The 21,568-nt window shown below is 44.1% G+C and overlaps 1 protein-coding gene across 7 annotated transcripts in view; it reads left to right on the forward strand.

Moving 5' to 3' along the window:
• The window catches only part of nktr (natural killer cell triggering receptor), a 153,182-nt gene that overhangs the window by 62,986 nt on the left and 68,628 nt on the right, over positions 1–21,568 (forward strand). For 5 of the 7 annotated variants that reach the window (XM_055663435.1, XM_055663453.1, XM_055663462.1 and 2 more), the window contains exons 4-5: positions 17,242–17,316; positions 21,119–21,226. In XM_055663435.1, coding sequence (XP_055519410.1) covers positions 17,242–17,316; positions 21,119–21,226 — 183 coding nt within the window. Of the gene's footprint in view, positions 1–17,241; positions 17,317–20,841; positions 20,901–21,118; positions 21,227–21,568 lie in introns of those variants that run through there. The other 2 variants (XM_055663481.1, XM_055663491.1) reach the window with 2 other exon arrangements.

Genomic DNA, 21,568 nt, shown 5'->3' on the forward strand with positions numbered 1-21,568 from the left:
TTTGTTTAAGAAAGAACTGCAGATGCTGGAAAAATCAAAGGTAGACACAAAGCTAGAGAAACTCAGCGGGTGAGGCAACATCTATGGAGCGAAGGAATGGGTGACGTTTCGGGTCAAGACCCTTCTTCAGACTCATTTATTTGCCTCTGTACTCCACAATTTGAGATTTGTAATAGAGAAAAATCACATGTGGTTAAAGTGCACATTGTCAGATTTTCATAACGGCCATTTTTATACATTTTGGTTTCACCGTGTAGAAATTACAGCAGTGTTTATACATAGTCCCCCCATTTCAGGGCACCATAATGTTTGGGACACAGCAATGTCATGTAAATGAAAGTGGTCATGTTTAGTATTTTGTTGCATATCCTTTGTATGCAATGACTGCTTGAAGTCTGCGATTCATGGACATCACCAGTTGCTGGGTGTCTTCTCTGGTGATTCTCTGCCAGGCCAGTATTGCAGCCATCTTTAGCTTATGCTTGGTTTGGGGGCTAGTCCCCTTCAGTTGTCTCTTCAACATATAAAAGGCATGCACAATTGGGTTGAGATCAGGTGATTGACTTGGCTACTCAAGAATTGATCACTTTTTAGCTTTGAAAAACTCTTTTGTTGCTTTAGCAGTATGTTTGGGATCATTGTCTTGCTGTAGAATGAACTGCCGGCCAATGCGTTTTGAGGCATTTGGTTGAACTTGAGCAGATAGGATGTGTCTATACATTTCAGAATTCATTATGCTACTACCATCAGCAGTTGTATCATCAATGAAGATAAGTGGGCAAGTACATTCAGCAGCCATACATGCCCAGGCCATAACACCCCCACCACTTTGCTTCACAGATGAGGTGGTATGCTTTGGATCTTTGGCAGTTCTTTCTCTCCTCCATACTTTGCTCTTGCCATCACTCTGATATAAGTTAATCTTCATCTCATCTGTCCACAAACCCTTTTTCCAGAACTGTGGTTGTTCTTTTAAGTACTTCTTGGCAAACTGTAACCTGGCCATCCTATTATTGCAGCTAACCAGTGGTTTGCATCTTGCAGTGTAGCCTCTGTATTTCTGTTCATGAAGTTTTCTGTGGACAGTGGTCATTGACAAATCCACACCTGACTCCTGAAGAGTGTTTCTGATCTGTCAGACAGGTGTTTGGGGATTTTTCTTTATTATAGAGAGAATTCTTATGTCATCAGCTGTGGAGGTCTTCCTTGGCCTGCCAGTCCCATTGCGATTAGTAAGTTCACCAGTGCTCTCTTTCTTCTTAATGATGTTCCAAACAGTTGATTCTGGTAAGCCTAAGGTTTGGCTGATGTCTCTAACAATTTTATTCTTGTTTCTCAGCCTCATAATGGCTTCTTTGACTTTCATTGACACAACTATGATCCTCATGTTGATAAACAGCAATAAAGGTTTCCAAAGGTGATGAAAAGACTGGAGGAAAGTCTAGGTGCTGAGAGCTCTCTTATACCGGCATTAAGGAGGCAATTAAACACACCTGAGCAATTACAAAGACCTGTGAAGCCATGTGTCCCAAACATGATGGTGCCCTAAAATGGGGGGACTATGTATAAACACAGCTGTAATTTATACATGGTGAAACCAAAATGAAAAAAATACCCTTTAATAAAATCTGACAATGTGCCCTTTTTTTCTATTACAAATCTCAAATTGTGGAGTACAGAGGCAAATTAAATAAATGATGGGTCTTCGTCCCAAACATTATGGAGGGCACTGCATGCTAATCCCATTGGCCTTTAGCTGTGTAGTCACTCTAATGGACTTGTAGCCCTTTGTTCTTTCTGATCCACAACATCCCCAGGGCCCTGTTGTTCACTGTGTATGTTCTCTATTGCTACCACATCCTTCCTGTGAAGCAGCAACCAGTAGTGTGCAAGTGCAGCCAGGCCAATGTTTGAACAGCTGCCACATTACATCCCAACTGTTACACTTAATGCTCCAACCTATGAAGGCAAGCATATCCTTTTTCATCTTTTTATTTTAAAATTTATATTTGTCATGTAGGTAGAAGTATCTGTCTGCTTGCCATTTCTATGACTTGCAATCAGACAGAACATAGAACAGTACAGCACAGTACGGCCCACAATATCTGTGCCTAACATGAACCCATGTCCAAATTTTATCTACCTGCACGTAATCCATATTCTTCCATTCCCTGCATATCCATGTGCCTATCCAAAAGTCTCTTAAATACCACAATTGTATCTGCATCAACCACCACCCCCGGCAGTACATTCCAGGCACCCACCACCTTGTGTGTAAAAATAAAAAATTGTCCCGCACATCTCCTTTAAACTATATCTGTGGTGAATAACAAGATCCATGTTGATCGTGATGTCAAAGCCATTTCTGCTCCTATGTCTTATGATCTTCCATTCTTATTAAGTATTGTTTTCTCTGAACCGGTTCATAATTAATGATAAGGCAGTAGACATGAAGAGCTGCTGCTGATTCTTTGGCGCTGTAAAAACAATAAACGAGTATTCAAGATGCGCCTTCAGTCACTTTCCTAATTGGGTGTCTCCTTGTGTTAGGCATCTGTTTCTGTTTCTACTCAGTGAAGTGCCAAATATATGTAGGTGGAAAGTAAATGAATATCTGCTCTGAGTTATTCTCCAGGCATGTGGTGAAATGTTTGCCAATTTCTCCTCCAGCCTGATGATTTTACTGCCAGTGAGCTGTCCACTGATTACGCATCCTTCTATCCTGTTTCTCCTGGTTCACTAAACTAAACTGAATTTTGGCTTCCTCTATTGTCTTCACTGCCCTAACAAGAGCAATTCCAGTTACCCTTAGCACCCATATAACTGATTATTTGGTTTTAATAGACTGCAAATATCACTGATTATAAAAATGAGAAACTCTTGCTGTTGCCTTCATGCTGTTGCGTATGGATGTGCTTATCAATGTCATTGGTGCTTTATTATCACGTACAAATGCACAGGGAATTTTTTTTTGCATATAGTTCAGTAAAGTATTGCCATACCTAAGCACAATCCCCAATTAGCAAATTGTACAAAAATAGTCTTCTGAGCCCACATACAAAATAGCCAAGTTTTCAAGGGCTAGCCCGTACTCTAGGTCTTGTGAGATGTCTCTGGCAAGACACCTACAGCTGCCTTCAAAAAGTTGTGCTCAGCAATTTGAACCAGTGAAACCACAGGGAATGGAGGGATAGGGATCAGGTGCAAGCGGTACTGTCTGCATGCTCTATCTTTCCAAAAGGTCAGGTGAGCTTCAAAACCAAATACTAGTAAAGGACATGTAGGAAGGAACTGAAGATGCTACTTTACACCGAAGTTAGACACAAAATGCTGGAGTAACTCAGCGGAACAGGCAGCATCTCTGAAGAGAACGAATGGATGACTTTTCAAGTCGGAAGCAGGGTCTCGATCTTAAATGTCATCCATTCCTTCTCTCCAGAGATGCTGCGTGTCTTGCTGAGTTACTCATGCATTTTGTATCTGTCTACTAGTAAAGTACATCGGAAGATGAAGCTATTCCACAAGAGCACAATTGACTGCATTAGAGGTGGGTGGGAGGGTGGTAGAAGGTGGAGGAGGGAAAGTAATTTTTTTTATGAGTTTTCTAGCACTTTTTTAATAAATCCCTCAATATCTTATGATTATTTTCCGCTGCAGTTTGTTCTTAAAATTGTACTAAACAGAACTTATTGCCAATGTTTTTACAGATGTTTGGAATGGAACATGTGTCATAGTCATAAATCATGGAATCAGGCCCTTCGGCCCATCTTGCCCATGCCAACCAACATGCTCCATCTACACGTCCCACCTGCCTCATTTGGCCCGTATCCCTCTAAACTTATACTATCCATGTACCTGTCTGAATGTTTTTTAAATGTTGTGATAGTACCTGCCCCATCTGGCAGCTTGTTACATATATATACCACCCTTTATATTGGAAAAAAAAGTAGCCCCTCAGGTTCCTATTAAAACCTACCCCCCCCCTCATCTTAAACCAATGTTGTCTCGTTCATGATTCCCCTACTCTGGGATTGTGTGCATTTACCCTATCTATTCCTATTATGATCTTATACACCACTATAAGATCACCCTTCAATTTCCTGTGCTCCAAGCAATAAAATCCTTACTCTGGGTGGGAAGATTTCAAAGCACGAGATGCCCCACAGATAGAATGTGACTTACTGCTTACGGTATGATTGATCGATCGATTGATTGATTGATTTGATATTCCACTTTCTCACCCACTATTTACACACTCGGGCAATTTATAACGGCCAATTAACCTGCAAACACGCACGTCTTTAGGCTGTGACGAAATTGATAAATTTCCAGTCCTCTCAAATGTTAGGCACAAGAGTTTGGCAAATAACCATTAAAAATGATCAAGTAATATTGGAATTATTTCACATTTATTGTTCTTATTTTATTTAGTGGACAGGAAGCATCTATGGAGAGAGAATAGCATACATTTCAGTTTTAAGTTATCGGAATGTTCAGATAGTTATTTGACCTGAGACATTAACTTTCTCTCTTTGCATCCACTGCCTAATTTGCCGAGAATTTTCAGCATTCTATTTGCATCCCAGATTTCTTGTATTTGCAATTATATGATAGGGGAATTATTTTACAATTGAAAACTCTCAGGCATTTATACTGCTACTGTTGGGTTTGGGGTTTCTGATTTTTGTAATCTGCATGCTTCGAACAAAATCTTGGGTCGCACAGTGGCGCAGCTAGTAGAGAGAGCTGTTTCCTCACAGCACCAGCAACCCAGGTTCCTGTCCTCTGATACTCTCTGTGTGGAGCTTGCATGTTCTCCCTATGTCCACGTGGGTTTCTTCTGCCTGCTCTGGTTTCCTCCCACATCTAAAGACGTGCGGTTTTGTAGGTTAATTAGATTACCCCTAGTGTGTAGGGAGTGAATGAGAAAGTGGGATAATATAGAACTAAGGGGCAGCACATGGATAGCACAGTGGTGCAGAGTTGCTGCCTTACAGGGCCAGAGAACTGGGTTCCATCCTGACTACGGTGCTGTCTGCATGGAGTTTGTACGTTCTCCCTGTGACCTTTGGGTTTTCTCCAGGCACTCTGATTTCCTCCCACACTCCAAAGACACATAGGTTTGTAGGCCAATTAGTTTGGTAGAATTGTTAAATTGTCCCTAGCGTGTGTAGGATAGTGGTAGTGTACGAGGTCGGCGCCAAAGGGCCTGTTTCCGTGCTGTGTCTCTAAAATAAGCTAAAGCAGATTAATAGTAAGATTAAACGAGTACTTACCAGTACGAAGTTTGATCTGTATTTTATGAGGAGTTACGATGAGGGATTACGTGAAGAACCCACCCAGCGCGCAGGCGCGGCATACTTCCAAGCAGCGGTGTGGAATCACAGATAGACACTAGTTGAAGTAAAGATAGTAAAGACCAACGAGACATTAGTCCGAATTTGATCTATATAATGAGGGTGGGAGCGGAGGGCAGGTAATCCCTCATCGTAACTCCTCATAAAATACAGATCAAACTTCGTACTGGTAAGTACTCGTTTAATCTTACTATTTTACTTCGGAGTCACGTGAGTGACTACGTGAAGACTTCAAAGGTCTGTGATTTCAAACCGTGTAACAGTTATATCACTCACTGCCGAAAGATCATCGAGGGAGGAAGTGGTAGCTAGAGACCAACAAGTTTGTTTAGTTATAAAAGAAATGTTTATTAACTATAACAAAAAATAGCTCCCATGGGCTTTAAATCATAACTTTGCGGTTTTTAAAATGGTATCCGCAAAGACGTCCTGTTCCATCAGCGGTTTCTTGTAAAATCGTTGGAATGTCGATTCCCTTGACCATCCCGCTGCTCTGAGGATGTGGTCTAGGGGAACCTGCATCCTATCCGCCGCTGAGGTGGACGCTGCCCTGGTTGAATGGGATTTAAAAACATTTGTGTTAATCCCTGCCATGCTGAGGACCTGTTTCAACCATCTGGATAATGTTTGGCTGGTTACCCGTCCAAAAGGCTTTCTGTGGCTAACCCATAAGGCTTTCTCTCTCCCTCTAAGCGTTTGGGTTGTGTCTAGATAATGATGAAGGTGGGTCACCACACACAGCCTAGGTTCTGGAGGGTAAGCCCGGAAGATCAACGGGGAGTTTGATGTACCTGGTCTACTTTGTTTTACCAACCCCGGCATGGTGAAAGTAATGGTATCTGGGGTGGTCACCATGTAGTTCAGATTTAGCTGATGGAGCGACTGAACCCTTTGAGCTGAGACAAGCGCCATGAGCATGAGGGTTTTGTAAGTGGCCTGTTCCAGGCTCAGGGATCCCACCGGAGGCCAACCTCGAAGGTGTGTCAGAACTACACTCACATCCCACATGTGAGTGTATCTAGGTGTAGGGGGTTTGGTATTAAAGATCCCCTTAAGAAGTCTGATGACCAGAGGGTGGGATCCCACACTATGCTGTTCTATCGGCATGAGGTATGCGGACAGTGCGCTCCGAGCCGTATTGATGGCACTGTAGCTCATCTTGAGATCATGGTGCAGGTGGGCCAGGAACTCCAGCACATCCGAGATCGAAGCCGTCTTGTAGGATGTCCCTGCGTCCAGACAGTACTGTTCCCATTTCCTGATGAAGGTCAGGTACTGTTTCTTGGTGGAAACTCGCAGGGATGCCGACATGGTGGTGATTGTTCTGTCTGATAACCCCAATCCCCGGTAAGGCCTGTTCAAAATCTGGAAACCAGGAGTTTCAATTTTTGGTGGCATGGATGGCTAATGCCAGTTACCGGGTGAGTCAATAATTGGGGGTGGTGTTGAAGGACCATTGGTGTCTCTACCACCATGTCGTGGAACATTGGGAACCATGGTTGGGTAGGCCAGTCGGGCACGACCAGAATGCCAGAGGCTGAGTCTGCCTGAATTTTCTGGAGTACCCGACTGATGAGGCAGAAGGGAGGGAAAGCATAGAAAAAGAAATTTCCCCAATCCAGCGTGAAGGCATCTACCGCTGCTGCCTCTGGGTCTGGTTCCCAAGCCACATACATGGGTAGTTGGTGATTTAACCTAGACGCAAACAAATCTATATCTGGCGTACCATATTGCTTGACAATTTTAGCAAATAATTTTGGGTCCAACATCCATTCGATGTTGTCGTTGAATTTTTGTGACCTGGTGTCTGCCACTAAATTTAGCTTGCCTGGTAAATAGGCAGCTGATAGCCAAATATGTCTCTCGACACACCATTGCCAGATTATAGCAGTTAATTTGTCGCATGATACTGATTTAATGCCACCCATGTGCTGGATATAAGATACTGCCGTAGTGTTGTCGATCATAATTCTAACATGCACGTGCCGCATATCAGATGCATATGCTTTTAGCCCATAAAAGGCGGCGAGCATTTCCAAAAAGTTAATGCCCAGTGATTGTAGTAGCGATGCCTCTGAGTTAGTCCATCTGCCACCTGTGCTATCTATGGAGTTAGTAGCTCCCCAGCCTAAAGCACTGGCATCCGTTGCAATGGTTATGTTAGGATTGGTTACGGCGATAGGACTGTGACTGTGCCAAATATTGTCAACCCACCACTGAAGTTCTGATTTGGCTTCAGCGGGTAAATCCATTTTGCGATCATAATGCCCCCTATGAAGGCGTAATGCATGAGTCCTTGCTCTTTGTAGATTTTGATAATGCAAGGGCCCATGTTGGGCAGCCGGAAATGCTGCTACTATAGAGCCAATAACTCTGGCTACATGCCGTATTCTAGGTTGCGGTGTAGCAATTAAATGGCTACAAGCTTCAATGAGTGAAACTGTTTTGTTTCTGGGCAGAGTGACAGTCATGTGAATCGTGTCAATAGTGAAGCCTAAGTAATCCATGTTAGTAGTAGGCTCCAATATTGATTTATCTGGGTGAAGGATAAAACCCAAAGTTTCAAGGAGTTGTTTAGTGGCTAACACTCCTGCGACAGCTTGTTCCCGTGTTCTTCCTAATATGAGAACATCGTCCAGATAGGCCACTACTAAATGTTTTAGTTCTCTCAATTTTTTCATGGCCACTTTAAGAATTTTCGTAAATAGTCTGGGAGCTGTCGTTAAACCATTGGGCAAAGCTCGGTACTGCCATAGCTGGCCCCTCCAGATAAATTTCAGATATTTAAAGTAATCTTTATGAATGGGTACCAAATAGTAAGCATCTTTGATATCTATGCTTGCCATGTAGTATCCCTTGGAGATCAGTTGTCTGGCAGTGACAAATGTCTCCATTTTGAAATGTTGATACTCAACAGACTGATTGAGTGATGTCAGATCAATAATAATGCGACATCCACCATCTTTTTTGGTTTTGAGAAAAATATTTGATACAAATTCTTGCGGCTCGTGTGTGGTCATTTCTATGATGCCTTTAGCCACGAGCCGATCAAGTTCAGCTTGTCCTTCTACCTTCTCAACTGCCGAGGGAAGGAACACCCTTTGGGGCATGTGCTGAACTGGCGGTTCTACGCCTGGTTTGAACTCAATTTTGTATCCACTAATACTGTTGAGTATAAACTGATTGTTAGTAAGGGAGCACCAAACATGCTTGAAGAACCTCAAACGTCCCCCTGTTAATACTACACCCTTTGTCTGTGTATGTTGACAGGAACCAGACCCACCTACCTCCATGTTTATTTGTGGGGCCGTTTTCGGTGGGTCTGGCCCAAGGTTGTCCGTGTTGGTGCTGCGGTGGGGCGGCGCATCTTCCCACGGCTCCGCCCTGGGCCCCGCTCTAAAAAAGAGCAGTGGGGGTAGTGGGAGGCGGTCACCAGGCTTTCACCAGCTCGGTATCTGCTGGTGGCTGCCGAGGCGTGCGGCCAACTGGGTGTCTTCACCCTGCTCGGTCCTGGCCCTGCCCTCATGAGGCCTACTGGTTTTGCCGCCTCTTCCAACTCCTTGAGCCTTTTGGCCAGATCCGCACCAAATAGCAGCGCCTGTCGTTCGGGCGCTGGGAGCTTTACAGACAGAGGCCGGCATATGTTGGGTTGAGGGCAGGCCTGATGTTGTCCCGCCGTAGGTTGTTTAGCTCATACGTGGTGCTGCACATCAGTGCGAGGGCATCCTGCTGGGGTATGGTCAGGTCTTCATCCCCAACGGACCGAGCAAAGGCGGTGACGGCTGCTGAGTGGAGCTTCAGGACTCGCTGCATTTTGACCTCCTGAGCCCTTATTTGCTGCCCCAGCTGGTTCCAGATCTGCCCATTCACCGTCTTGACCCTCAGCGCCTCGCAATTTTCTGGCGCGATGTAGTTGTCAAGGGCCTGCTGGACAGCCTTGTCCTGCAGCGGGTTGTTGGACAGCCTGTTTATAGTTGCCGCCATTCTGGGTGGCAACACCATCCCAGTTGTTGGTGGCGCCGCATATCGGCCCACTACACCCAGTAGCTCTTCTTCCGGCACGCCCGGCATGCTGACGATATCCTCCGCCTGCCCTTGGGATAGGCCAGCCCAGTCCTGGCCTCCCTTACTGCCCTCGAACATAGAGGGTACAGAAGGGTGTGGAGAGGAGGAGGCCAAAGCCCGTCCTCCTGGGAGATGCCGCATCTCCTCGTTTATCATACGCTCGAGGAGCTGCCTCATGCAGCTGATCCGAGCGTCTCCCCTTTTCGGTGGGGGAGAGTGTTCCCTTTCCTCCGATTCATCGGAGGACACCGGCCGGTCGGTTTTATGTGTCGCCTTCCTCCCTGTGCGGGGCGTTGAAATCTGCAGCACTGGGGGCGGCTCGGTGTCGGGTGAGCGGGAGCGTTGAAAAAGCTCCTCCGCTGCGAGAGGCTGCCGTCCCGCTATGGACCCGTCCTCGGGTGGAGTAGGGCAGGCAGTCCTCCTGGCTGGTCGCTTGCGAGAGGCCATTATTCTCTCTAGCGCGACTCTGTAACAAAAAAGGCACTTACCTGAGGTCTCGTCTTTATGCTGCAGCTGGAGAGCCTGGCTCCAGCTGCTGCCGCTGTTGCACTGCTGACGTAATGCCGCGCCTGCGCGCTGGGTGGGTTCTTCACGTAGTCACTCACGTGACTCCGAAGTAAAATGTGAACAGTGTGAGAGCAATGTGATCAGGCAGCTAACAACCGAGCATGCATGCTCATAAATCACCATTAACAGATTCTCTAGTGAATTCTGTGCATGTCCAATTTTATGGGTTGGAAGTGGGAAGAAGTATGGAGTTGCTGGTAAAATTATTAAAAAATAGATTGCAGTGATTTAAAGGACTTTGGTTTGGCTGCATTTGGAATCCTGTGCGCAGTTCTGGTCGTCCCGTTACAGGAAAGATGTGGAGGTTTTTGAGAGGGTGCAATGAAGTTTGCTAGAATAATGCCTTGATTTGAGGGTGTTAACTACAGGGAGAGGTTGGACAGGTTGGTGAGTACCTGGATTGTGCTGCCGGGGGTGGCGGTGGAGGTAGATTCAATAGCGGCATTTAAGAGACTTTTGGATAGGCACATGGTTATACGGGGAATGGAGGGATGTGGATGGCGAGCAGGCAGGTAAGTGATGGTTTTGACATCAGGTTTGGTACAGACATTGTGTGCCAAAGGGCTGTCCTTGTGCTGTACCATTCAATGTTATATTCTTGATCTTAAGATCTTCTCTCAGAAGCACCCACCTTATTAATAGAGATGGGTCATCAGCATGGAAGAAATTGCATAGATGGGGGTGTTTATTTTTGTCCTGTTCTCTTGCCCTTTTTTTGCAATGAACCTTGATGATGAAAACAGTGCAACAGCATAGGAATCTAACAGATGAGTAAATGTGATATGCAGCACAGACAGTTAAAATAATCTAATATTTACTACTTTCATTTGGAAAGAATATCTCACAACAGTGTTTGAAAAATAACATACAAAAATGTATCCATCAACCAACAGTGGGTGGCACAGCGGCGCACTGCTGGTGTTAATGCGCAAGAGACCCGGGTTTGATCGTGTCTACGGGTGCGGCTTGTACCATCTCCCTGTGGGTTTTCTCCGGGTCTCCGCTTTCCTCCCACATTCCAAGCACTTGCTGGTTTGTAGGTTAATTACCTTCTGTAAACAGTTCCTGGTGTGAGGGATAGAACTAGTGTACGGGTGATTGCTGGTCGGCTTGGACTCGGTAGGCTAAAGGGCCTATTTCCACGTTGTATATCTAAAACTAAAATAATTTGCCTAGCTGATTACATCTATTACATTTTATGTGCAATGGCCATGAAATGTTTTTGTGATGTTTCTATGCTATCTATTTCATAATAAGTAAAAATTAAGTAAATCCTTTGACCAATTCTAGGGGCTCTTCCCTGCTCTGGTTTTGAACCAGCATCTTATCATGGTAGCAATCAGTTCCATCGATCCTATTCCCAGTGTATTGCTGACCACTTTCATTCCTGGCCCCTGTGCTGTGGACCTGGCACATAGTAAGCAGATTATTTTCCTTGGTTTGATTGTGATCATCCATCTCCTCAATGACATGTTTTCATTATATCTTGCCTTACAAGTACCCATCACTCACCTCCACTGTTTTCAAACTCTGTGGTATATTGATTTCACTTAAATCAATGTCCATCTTTTCTGCAACTCCATCTTTCAGTCTCCAATTGACTTAACATTCCTGTCAGTCCTGAAGCAGGTTTCGGGTTCTTATTAAATCTTTCCTCACTCACCTTAAACCTATGGTTCTTGATTCCACTACTCTGGGTAAAAGACTCTGTGCATTCACTCTATTCCTCTCATGATCTTATACAGCTCTATAAGATCACCCCTCATCCTCCTGTGCTCCAAGGAATAAAGTCCCATCCCCGTGAAATCTGTAACCACGATAGTTGCAATGTTTTTGTTTGAAAGTTTCATCGATATTGAGAAAGATCCAGCGCAACATCAACTCTTCATATTAGGTGGACCTACTTCACTGTGATGAAACGTTTAATACTTTAGTTTTAGTTTTCATGATACAGCACAGAAACAGGCGTTGCAGCCCACTGAGTCCTTGCTGACCAGCAACACCAGTACATTAGCACTAACCTTAACCCTACGCACTCGGGGCAATTTACAATCTTTACCAAAGCCAATAAACCTACAAACCTGCATATTTTTGGAGTATGAGAGGAAATCGGAGCACCAAGGGAAAACCCACGCGATCACGGGGAGAACGTACTAACTACATACGGACAGCACCTATAGTCGATCGAACCCGGGTCTCTGGCGCTGTAAGGCAGTAACTCTACTGCTGCACCACTATGCTGCGCAACTTGTCAGGGGTTATGGGGAGAAGGCAGGAGAATGGGGTTGAGAGGGAAAGATAGATCAGCCATGATTGAATGGTGTAGTCGACTTGATGGGCCGAATGGCCTAATTCTGCTCCTAGAACATGAATTTGTCAAAGTATATTTGTAGAAAATCACACTCTAAATCCCATTCCTTTGCAGCCTGGTCCTTTTATTAACACGAGCTCTTCAATCTCTGAAGACCCAAAAACATCTCAAAAAAAATGCGTGGTTTCACTCAACTAATTGTAGAGTGATGAGCTGTATCAGTCATGAATTTATGGTGTTCACTTCATGGCCAATTCATTGTATTGTGAATGATTATGCCAAATATTTTTTACTCTTTCCATCACCCCACTCCTGTCTAATAGAAACTTTCCACTGTACCTCGGTACACGTGCCAATAAACTAAACTTAACTGAAACATTGATTAACATTTGTTGACAAATGGTGATCAAGAACCAGAGGACATGGATTTAAAGTGAGGGGGGAAACATTGAATAGGAACCTGACGGGCCACTTTTTTACACAAAGGGTGGTGGGTGTATAGAATAAGATGCCGGAGGAGGTAGTTGAGGCAGGTACTATCACAATGTTTAAAAGACATTTGGGCAGGTACATGGATAGGATATGAACGTTTAGAAGAATATGAACGCAGGCAGTGGGACAATGTAGATGGGACATGTTGGTCAGAATGGGTGTTGGGCTGAAGGGCCTGTATCTACGCTGTATGATTCTATGGTTACCTAAGACTCTGTTAAGTTACAAGGTCACAGCAGACAATTACAGGTGGGGTGGGTAGTTGTAGTGCAGGAGGCGGAAACAGAGCAGATACTAATGCAGCACAGTGGCCCAGCGGTAAAATTGCTGCCTTACAGCACCAGAGACCTGGGTTTGATCCTGACTATGTGTGCTGTCTGTACGGTGTTTGTAGGTCTCCTCTGTGACCTCGTGGGTTTTCTCCAAGTGCTCCAGTTTCTTCCCACACTCCAAAGACATACAGGTTTGTAGATTAATTGGCTTCTGTAAATTGTATCTAGTGTGTATGATAGTGCTGGTGTAGGCAGTAATTGCTGGCTGGCGTGGACTTGTTGAGCCGAAGGGCCTGTTTCCGTGCTGTACCTAAAGTAAATAATACTAATATTCCTGTTGACAGCAGTTCAAGTGTTACATATACCTGGTGAGTTGTTAAATTCTAGTAGAAGATAAGACAGACTTGGATTGTTTTTTCTGGAGCATCAGAGCCTGAGGGGATGACCTGGTATAAATGTATAAAATTATGAGGCATAGATAGGATAGATAATCAAAGTCTTTATCCCAAAGTGGAAAGGTGTTTGTTGCAGCAGAGTACAATTATTGAAAGTTGCTTGAGGGAGCAACCCTGAAGAAGGGTCTTGACCCGAAACGTTGCCTATTTCCTTCGCTCCATAGATGCTACCTCACCCTCTGAGTTTCCCCAGCATTTCTGTCCACCTGAGGGAACAACAGTCAGGTATGTAGCTATGGAAGTGCAAAACATTTAACAACGCATTGAAGCATTTCCCTTGGCTTGTAACCTCAGGAGATGGAGTATTTATTTATTTATTGTTTCTACTTTCTTTTGTCACGTATCTTCCTCCAGGCAAGAAAGAGTTTAGAAATCTGCCCATAGACCTCTTCTCTATCAACAGCTTGTGTAGCTTGAATGGATGTCTTTCTTACTCCAACTAGCTGCTGAGTAGGAATTAATTTAGTTTAGAGATGCAGCATGGAAACAGGACCTTCGGCCCACTGAGTCCGTGTCAACCATCATCATATAGTCACACAGTGTGGAAGCAGGCCCACCTGCCCATACTGACCAACATGACCCACCTAAACTGGTCCCACCTGCCAGCGCTCAGCCCATAGCCCTCTTGTTCTATGTTATGAGACTTTCACATCCATTCCATTAGGAGTAATTTACAGAGGCCAATTAACCTACAATCACCCACGTCTTTGGGATGTGAGAAAAAACTGGAGGACCCGGAGGAAACGTACGCGATCACGTGCAAACTCCATACGCTGACAGCACCCGAGGTCAGAATTGAACCTGGCGCTGTGAGGTAGCAGCTCTACCAGCTGTGAGGTAAAGCATTATTTGTGTGAGCTGCTGATTTTTGCCCGCTGGAGTCTTGCCATCATGTGTGAACCTAAACCAGAATGTCACCCATCTATTTAAGTTCAAATTTAAAGATGGTATTTAGTGATTAAATGGAAACGCTCCAAAACAATAGATTTCTGCAACCTCTAATGTCAAGCTTCATATTTTGTCTGCCCGTAAGTTATAGCAATTGCAATATAACCATGGCTCATTCACACTGTTAGTCCTTGTGGTAGAGGATCTGGGAATGGTTCCAATTAGAGGAATGCAATCAGGAGCTTGAACATCACAGGTCCATTTTTCCGGTTTCATTAGACATGCTGCTTTGGAGTGGTAAAGTATACAGGGTGTGAAAATCAGGAGGTTCTGTTTTTTTGTCATATCAATGCTTTTGGATTAATTTTTAACCGTTAATAGTGCTTGAATTTTTCACTTTTGTTTCAATTAATTGCAGCTAAAGTGAGTACTTAATGTGAAGGAAAATTGTGCATTAGTTTTTAAGAACATTAATTGTACTCATTTACATCAAAATACATACAGCCCATTTTGTTAAAATAATAGAAGTTCTCAATACATAATGGTGCAGCTGGTAGAGCCGCTACCTCACAGTCCCAGAGACTCTGGTTCGATCCTGACCGGGCGCTGTCCGTGTCGAGTTTACACGTTCTCCCTGCGACCCCGTGGATTTACTCCACATGCTCCAGTTCCATGCGTGTTCGTTCATCAATTTTGTTCTTAAAGGACATAAACTGACATGAACTCAGTGGTCAGGAAGCATCTCTGGAGAAGATGGATAGGTGACACTTTGGGTTGGGAACCTTCTTCAATCAGGGTTTTCCACGTTTTCCAGCAACACTGCCTGAGCCGCTGAGTTACTCCAGCACTTTGTGTCCTTTTGTGTAAACCAGCATCTGCATATCTTATTTCTACATTTATTTCCTTTCCTTCGTTCCTGTTTGAATTTATTAGAAAATTATGATTTGAATATCTGTGAAGAATTGAATTAAATCCTTGAGATTGACTGATAAGTAATGATTGTAAATTTGGAAGACTTCTAACCGTCCTGTGAGTCGCACTGATGTTGCAGCTCTGAGTACAGTCTCTTGTACGCACAGGCACTCCTCGATTTACGTAATAGGTGATTTACGTAAATGCGCACTTGTATAAGCTACGTAATTATTAAACCCCACTGCTCAGTGTCTGAGTTGCATGCCTGGGGAGACTATTGCGGCCGTCTCTACAAGCCAGTCAGCTGGTCTTGTGGGAGTTCCCTCATGGTATCTGCATCGGAGCTTCCCCCCTATGGTCTCCCCTTCTCCCTCTCCCTGCTCCCCTCGCCAGAGCTCCTCCCATGGTCCCTGCGTCGGAGCTCACATGTGGTCCCCACTGGTACTACAGAGTAAGAATTGTAAATTTACACGAGCACAGTAACAGTACCATTTCCGACATATACAAACATCTGACATGCGCAACGGTCCGCGTGACATTACCCGTACGTAAATCGAGGAGCGTCTATAGTTCAAAGTTTGATCCCCACTTGTTCTCCAAACCCATGGGCTCGTTGTTTATCCAAGAGTTATCCTGAAAAAAATTGTGATAACCTTCGCAAGTTCACTAGAATTAATTGACCAAAACAATTACCAAAAAATAGATGGAGAGAAATGTTTATCAGTAACTATACACGGCACATTATTATTGGAGTGTTTTGTGTAATATGAATGTGCTGTCATGTGAAAACATGCACCTGTAGCAAGATTGAGATTTAAAGATTGCTAGTTACTCCAGCTTTAATTTCCTGTAATGAATTTCTGTGCAACAGTGCTGACTAATCAAGTAGAATATGCAATTAAAAATTGTAATGAGTAAAATAGCGAAGGATCAATTTTTATCTTGTCTTGAAAATGGCTGACTGGACACGTTACAGTCTCAATTCCCCGATGATTTAGGTATTCTTGTATTATTCTGCTGGACCTGTGATTATTGCAGTATAAAAGCACTACAAGGTTTAGTTCAGAGAGACAGCATGGAAACCGGCTCTTTGGTCCACTAAGTCCATGTCGACCGTCGATCACACGTTCTCACTAGTTCTATAGTTCCCCCACATTCTCATAGACTCCTTTACAGAGGTCAATTAACCTACAAACCCTCACGCCTTTGGGATGTGGGAGGAAACCAGAGCACCCGGAGGAAAACCACGCTGTCACAGGGAGAATGTGCATACTCCACACAGACGGCACCCAAGGTCAGATTCAAACCCAGGTCTCTGATGGTATGAGACACAGCTCTACACTATGCCTGTTTGGGTCCCTGATAGTAATGCCTCTGGTTGTTGTTCTATTACAGGAAGGATGTGGAGGCTTTGGACCGGGTGCAGAGGAGGTTTACCAGAATGATAGCTGGATTAAGGAGTATTAGCTCCAGGGAGAGGTGGGACAGACTTGAATTGTTTCCCCTAGAATGCCGGAGGTTGAAGGGAGACCTGATAAAAGTATATAAAATGATGCGAGGCATTGATAGTGTAGACAGATAGAACCTTTATCCTAGGATGGATTGACAAATATTAGAGGGTATCGCTCTGAGGTGAAAGGGCCAAATTTTAAAAGAGTTGTGCAGGATGGTTTTTTTTTATACAGATAGATGGTAGGGAGTGCCTGGAATGCGCTGCCAGGGGTGGTGGTGGAGGCAGATACAATAGTGGCATTTAAGAGACTTTTGGATAAAACAAGTTACCTGTTGGGTCATTCCCATTTATTAACATGTTAACTATGTTGCTGTTAACCACAGATCAGCTTGTGCTCTTTGTGTGTTTCTTTCCCCAAAGCCTGTGAGTTGACTTTTTTCTCTCTCTCTCTCTCTCCTTCTCATTTCAGTGGGCCGCATTGTCTTTGAATTATTTTCAGATGTCTGCCCCAAGACCTGTAAGAATTTCCACTTTCTCTGCACAGGTATGTTATGAAGTTACCTTTGGATAACAATTAGTGTTTAAAAACCATCAGCCGTGAAAATGGGTTGTTCAGAAAACACAGGAACAACACAGCAACTTTCAAGGAATTAAAGAAGAAAATAATTGGTGTATATACTCAGTTATGATAAAATGATCTTTTAATCGTGTTCCTTTAAATGAATGTTAACTAATATGTGTTCAGCATTTTTGTCTTTAATTATGACTTTTTCCCCTGCTCTCATAGAGGGATTGTGGATGGGGGGTGGGGGGGGGGGGAAGAGGGAAGACAAATCTTCACCCTTTTTCCAAACCAAGGGTGGTGGGTATGCGGGATGAACTGCCGGAGAATATGGCAGAGGTGGGTAAAATTACAGTGTTTAGACAGGTACATGGATAGGAAAGGTTTAGAGGGGTAAGGGCCAAACGCAGGCAGGTGGGACTGGCATAGAGGGGTAATCTTAGTCAGTATATGCAACTTGGGCTGAAGGACCCTCTTTCTGTGCTGGTAGAGGTGGGTACAATTACAGTTTAAAAATCATTTGGACAGGTACGTGGATAGGAAAGGTTTAGCGGGATACGGGCCAAACGCTGGCAGCTGCGACAAGTGTAGATGGCGCATCTTAGTTGGCATGGGTAGGTTGGGCTGAAGGGCCTGTTTCTGTGGGGCTGACTGACTATGTAGTAGAGGTAGGTCCAATTACAGTCTTATTAAATAAAACATTAAAAAACCATTTTGCATAGAAAAGGTTTAGAGGGATATGAGCCAAAGAGAGACAAATGCGCCGAGCTCAGGTAGGTAACTTGGTCGGCCTTGGTGGATACCTGGGCCAAAGAGCTTGTTTCTGTGGTGTATCGCTCTCTGACTCGCTCATTTGTCTATGGGCAGCCCAAAAGCTTTAACTAACCTGCGGGCTTCCCTGCCAGCATTATTGATAGTCACTGCTGCTCCTGCTACTCGATGAAAAAAGCTCACTGAGCTTGGTGGGATTTGCTGTCTCTGTTATCACTTTTCTTGCTTTTCCTCCACTCAGTAATTGCTGTCCTAGTATAGATTAGCACTTAGGGAACACTTCCCCGAGGGTAGCTCAAGAAACCTAATGATGGTTCAGCCTTCATCCTTGGCAAAGCTGTTGGCTTTCAGCTATAAGAGGTGTTTGATTGCCGTTTAATACATCACTAGGTTACATTGAAGCAACATTTAAAAAAAAAAATGTTAAGGCATTTGTATTAGACAGGAAGCCCCAAAACCGATAAATAATCCGTTTAGAAAATAGGTGCAGGAGTAGGCCATTCGGCCCTTCGAGCCAGCACCGCCATTCAATTGGATCGTGGCTGATCATCCACAATCAGTACCCCGTTCCTGCCTTCTCCCCATATCCCCTGACTCTGCTATCTTTAAGAGCCCTGTCTAGCTCCCTCTTGAAAGTATCCAGAGAATCGGCCTCCACTGCCCTCTGAGGCAGAGAATTCCACAGACTCACAACTCTCTGTGTGAACAAGTATTTCCTCATCTACGTTCTAAATGGCTTACTCCTTATTCTTAAACTGTGGCCCCCCCAACATCGGGAACATGTTTCCTGTCTCTCGTGTGTCCAAACCCTGAATAATCATATGTTTCAATAAGATCCCCTCTCATCCTTCTAAATTCCAGAGTACACAAGAGTATATTTCTGTATATTTTTGGTATATTTATCAACTTGCTCTCCTGAATTATTATTTTTTTAAGCCTGACATTAATTGTTCCATTAAAAGACACAGTGGCGCAGCGGTAGAGTTGCTTGATGCCTTACAGCGCCAGAGACCCAGGTTTGATCCAGACTACGGGTGCTGTACGGAGTTTGTACGTTCTCCCTGTGACCGCGTGGGATTTTCCGGTTTCCTCCCACATGTGCAGGTGTGTAGGCTAAATGGCTTCTGTAAGTTGTAAATTGTCCCGAGTCGGCTATGGGAATGGATCTACCGGCTCAGGCTGGGCTGGTGTTCCAAACCCTATGGCCGCAGGGGGCCAATTCGACCCGCCAATCAGCTGCAGAAGTTCCGATGATGTTGAGATTGGCGGCCTCATCCATGCACTCTATCTAGGCCTTTCTAACTGAGTGAGATGACCATTGTCATTGAGAAATGTTATAACCAATTCTATCTGACTGAGGCAAGTCCAGAAGCCAGTTACAGATGGAGGCCCCAAGGCCAAGATCCAGAAGTTTAGGTTTTGCAAGATCCAGACGTTTAGGGATGAGTTTATTCAGGAGATCATTGGAAGTATTTAAAAGAGGAAGTAGATACATTTTTGTAAGACAGGGGAATTTTTGGGTAATGGACAACAGCCACAGAAGAGGAGATGTTGGCGGAGGCAGGTCAGCCATGATTGTAATGAAGTACAGGGCAGGCTCGGAGTTGTGATATTCTCTTATTTTCTTATGTTGTGTTCTTATGCATCTCACCGCACTTCACAAATCATTATTGAGGACTGAATGAAGAGACAAGGAACTGCAGATGCTGGCGAGGACTGAATCCTGAGCCATCGGAGGAAACGGAGACTGAAGGGAAAGAATAGTGTGACTGAAACCATGTCGTTCATCGTGATTGAAGCCCTGTCACAGATGGGAGAAGAAACGGTCCCTGGCAGGAGGCCGGAGTTGAAGGGGAGAGTGGTTGGGGGTGGTTACAGTGATACAGCGTTGAAGAAACTCAACATGCAACACCCAGCACTCCAAAGAAGTGGTGTCTTGACCCGAAACGTCACCTATACCTTTTCTCCAGAGATGCTGCCTGAGCCGCTGAGTTACACCAGCATTTTGTGTCTATCCTCGACGTAAACCAGCATCTGCAGTTCCTTCCTACTCCAAAGACGATAGGTTTGTAGGTAGACGAAATTGCTGGAGGAACTCAGCGGGTGAGGCAGCATCTATGGAGCGAAATAAATAAGCAACGTTTTGGGTTGAGACCCAAGAAGGGTCTCGACCTGAAACGTTGCCCATTTCCTTCGCTTCATAGATGCTGCCTCACCTGCTGAGTTTCTCCAACATTTTTGTCTACCTTCAATTTTCCAGCATCTGCAGTTCCTTCCTAAATATAGGTTTGCAGGTGTATTAGCTTCACTAAAATTGTAAATTGGTGCTAGTAAGATAGTGCTAGTGTACAGAGGTGATCGATGGTCGACGTGGGCTGAAGGGCCTGTATCTCTTTAAAAAAAAGTCAAGTTCAATATAGATCAGCAAGAATGAGCTATTAGCAATGTGATGTAGTTTTAACTATTTCTCTTTTGTTTGTTTTATTATAATTAATTGTTAAATGATTACATTGAAGCGCAGCTGTTTTCTTCTTTTCCTTTCTCAGCCACTGTAAGTCACGGGTTTTCAAACTGGGATACCCGCATTCTACAGTGTCTGTTGGATGAGGCCAAGAGGTCATCTGGACCCAAGGATACCATTTAGTAGCATCGTATTTCTGCCATTGTAAACCATGCTGTGAAGTAATTTTTATAATTAATTCCTGCTGTCACATCGCACATTCTTCCATTGTGTAGCCAACAGTATCTTCTGGAAGCTGAGACCAGGAATCCTCTGAGTATGCCAGTACTTGCAGGTAAGTGTCCCATGAGCTCCGAGAGCACTCTGGCAATATGATCGCACTTGCAAGGTCGTCTCAGCAGAGCGGCAATATTCGCAGGGAGTCCTGGGGCATTAACATTTCCACCAACCCAAATAAAGTCTGAAAACTAGTGTGAAATGGTGTCCTTCGCTTTACCATTTGTTAGTCTGTATCCCATTTAGTGCGCACTAAGATTGCTCTATCTCTTGCAGGTGAAAAAGGATTAGGAAAAAAAACTCGAAAGCAGCTTTGTTATAAGGGCTCCACTTTCCATCGTATTGTAAAAGAATTTATGATCCAAGGTGGTGACTTCAGTGAAGGTGGGAAATATGTAATTTTTAATATATTTTCCTCCAGCTGCTGTATTGTCAAGACAATTCACTGATGTGGACCGTTGTGATTAATAAGAGAAGATAGTTATCACAATTGCAATGATGCAACTTTGGCCAAGTAGTTTTGCAATTTATTTTAGCTATGCATGACTGAAGTGCTTAATAATATCTAAAAATTGAGGATGCTTGTTCTGCAGTTCCTTATTTCTCCGTGCTGTACTTGCAAATTTGTTTTTTAATTGTCACTAGACCTCAAACTCACTTTGTCTAAGTTGTGACTGAACTACTCTGTTCACAAGCAGAAGATTCCCAGTGGGAGTGAGGTATCTA

Source organism: Leucoraja erinacea, chromosome 2 (assembly GCF_028641065.1).
Source record: "Leucoraja erinacea ecotype New England chromosome 2, Leri_hhj_1, whole genome shotgun sequence".
Lineage (NCBI taxonomy): Eukaryota > Metazoa > Chordata > Chondrichthyes > Rajiformes > Rajidae > Leucoraja > Leucoraja erinaceus.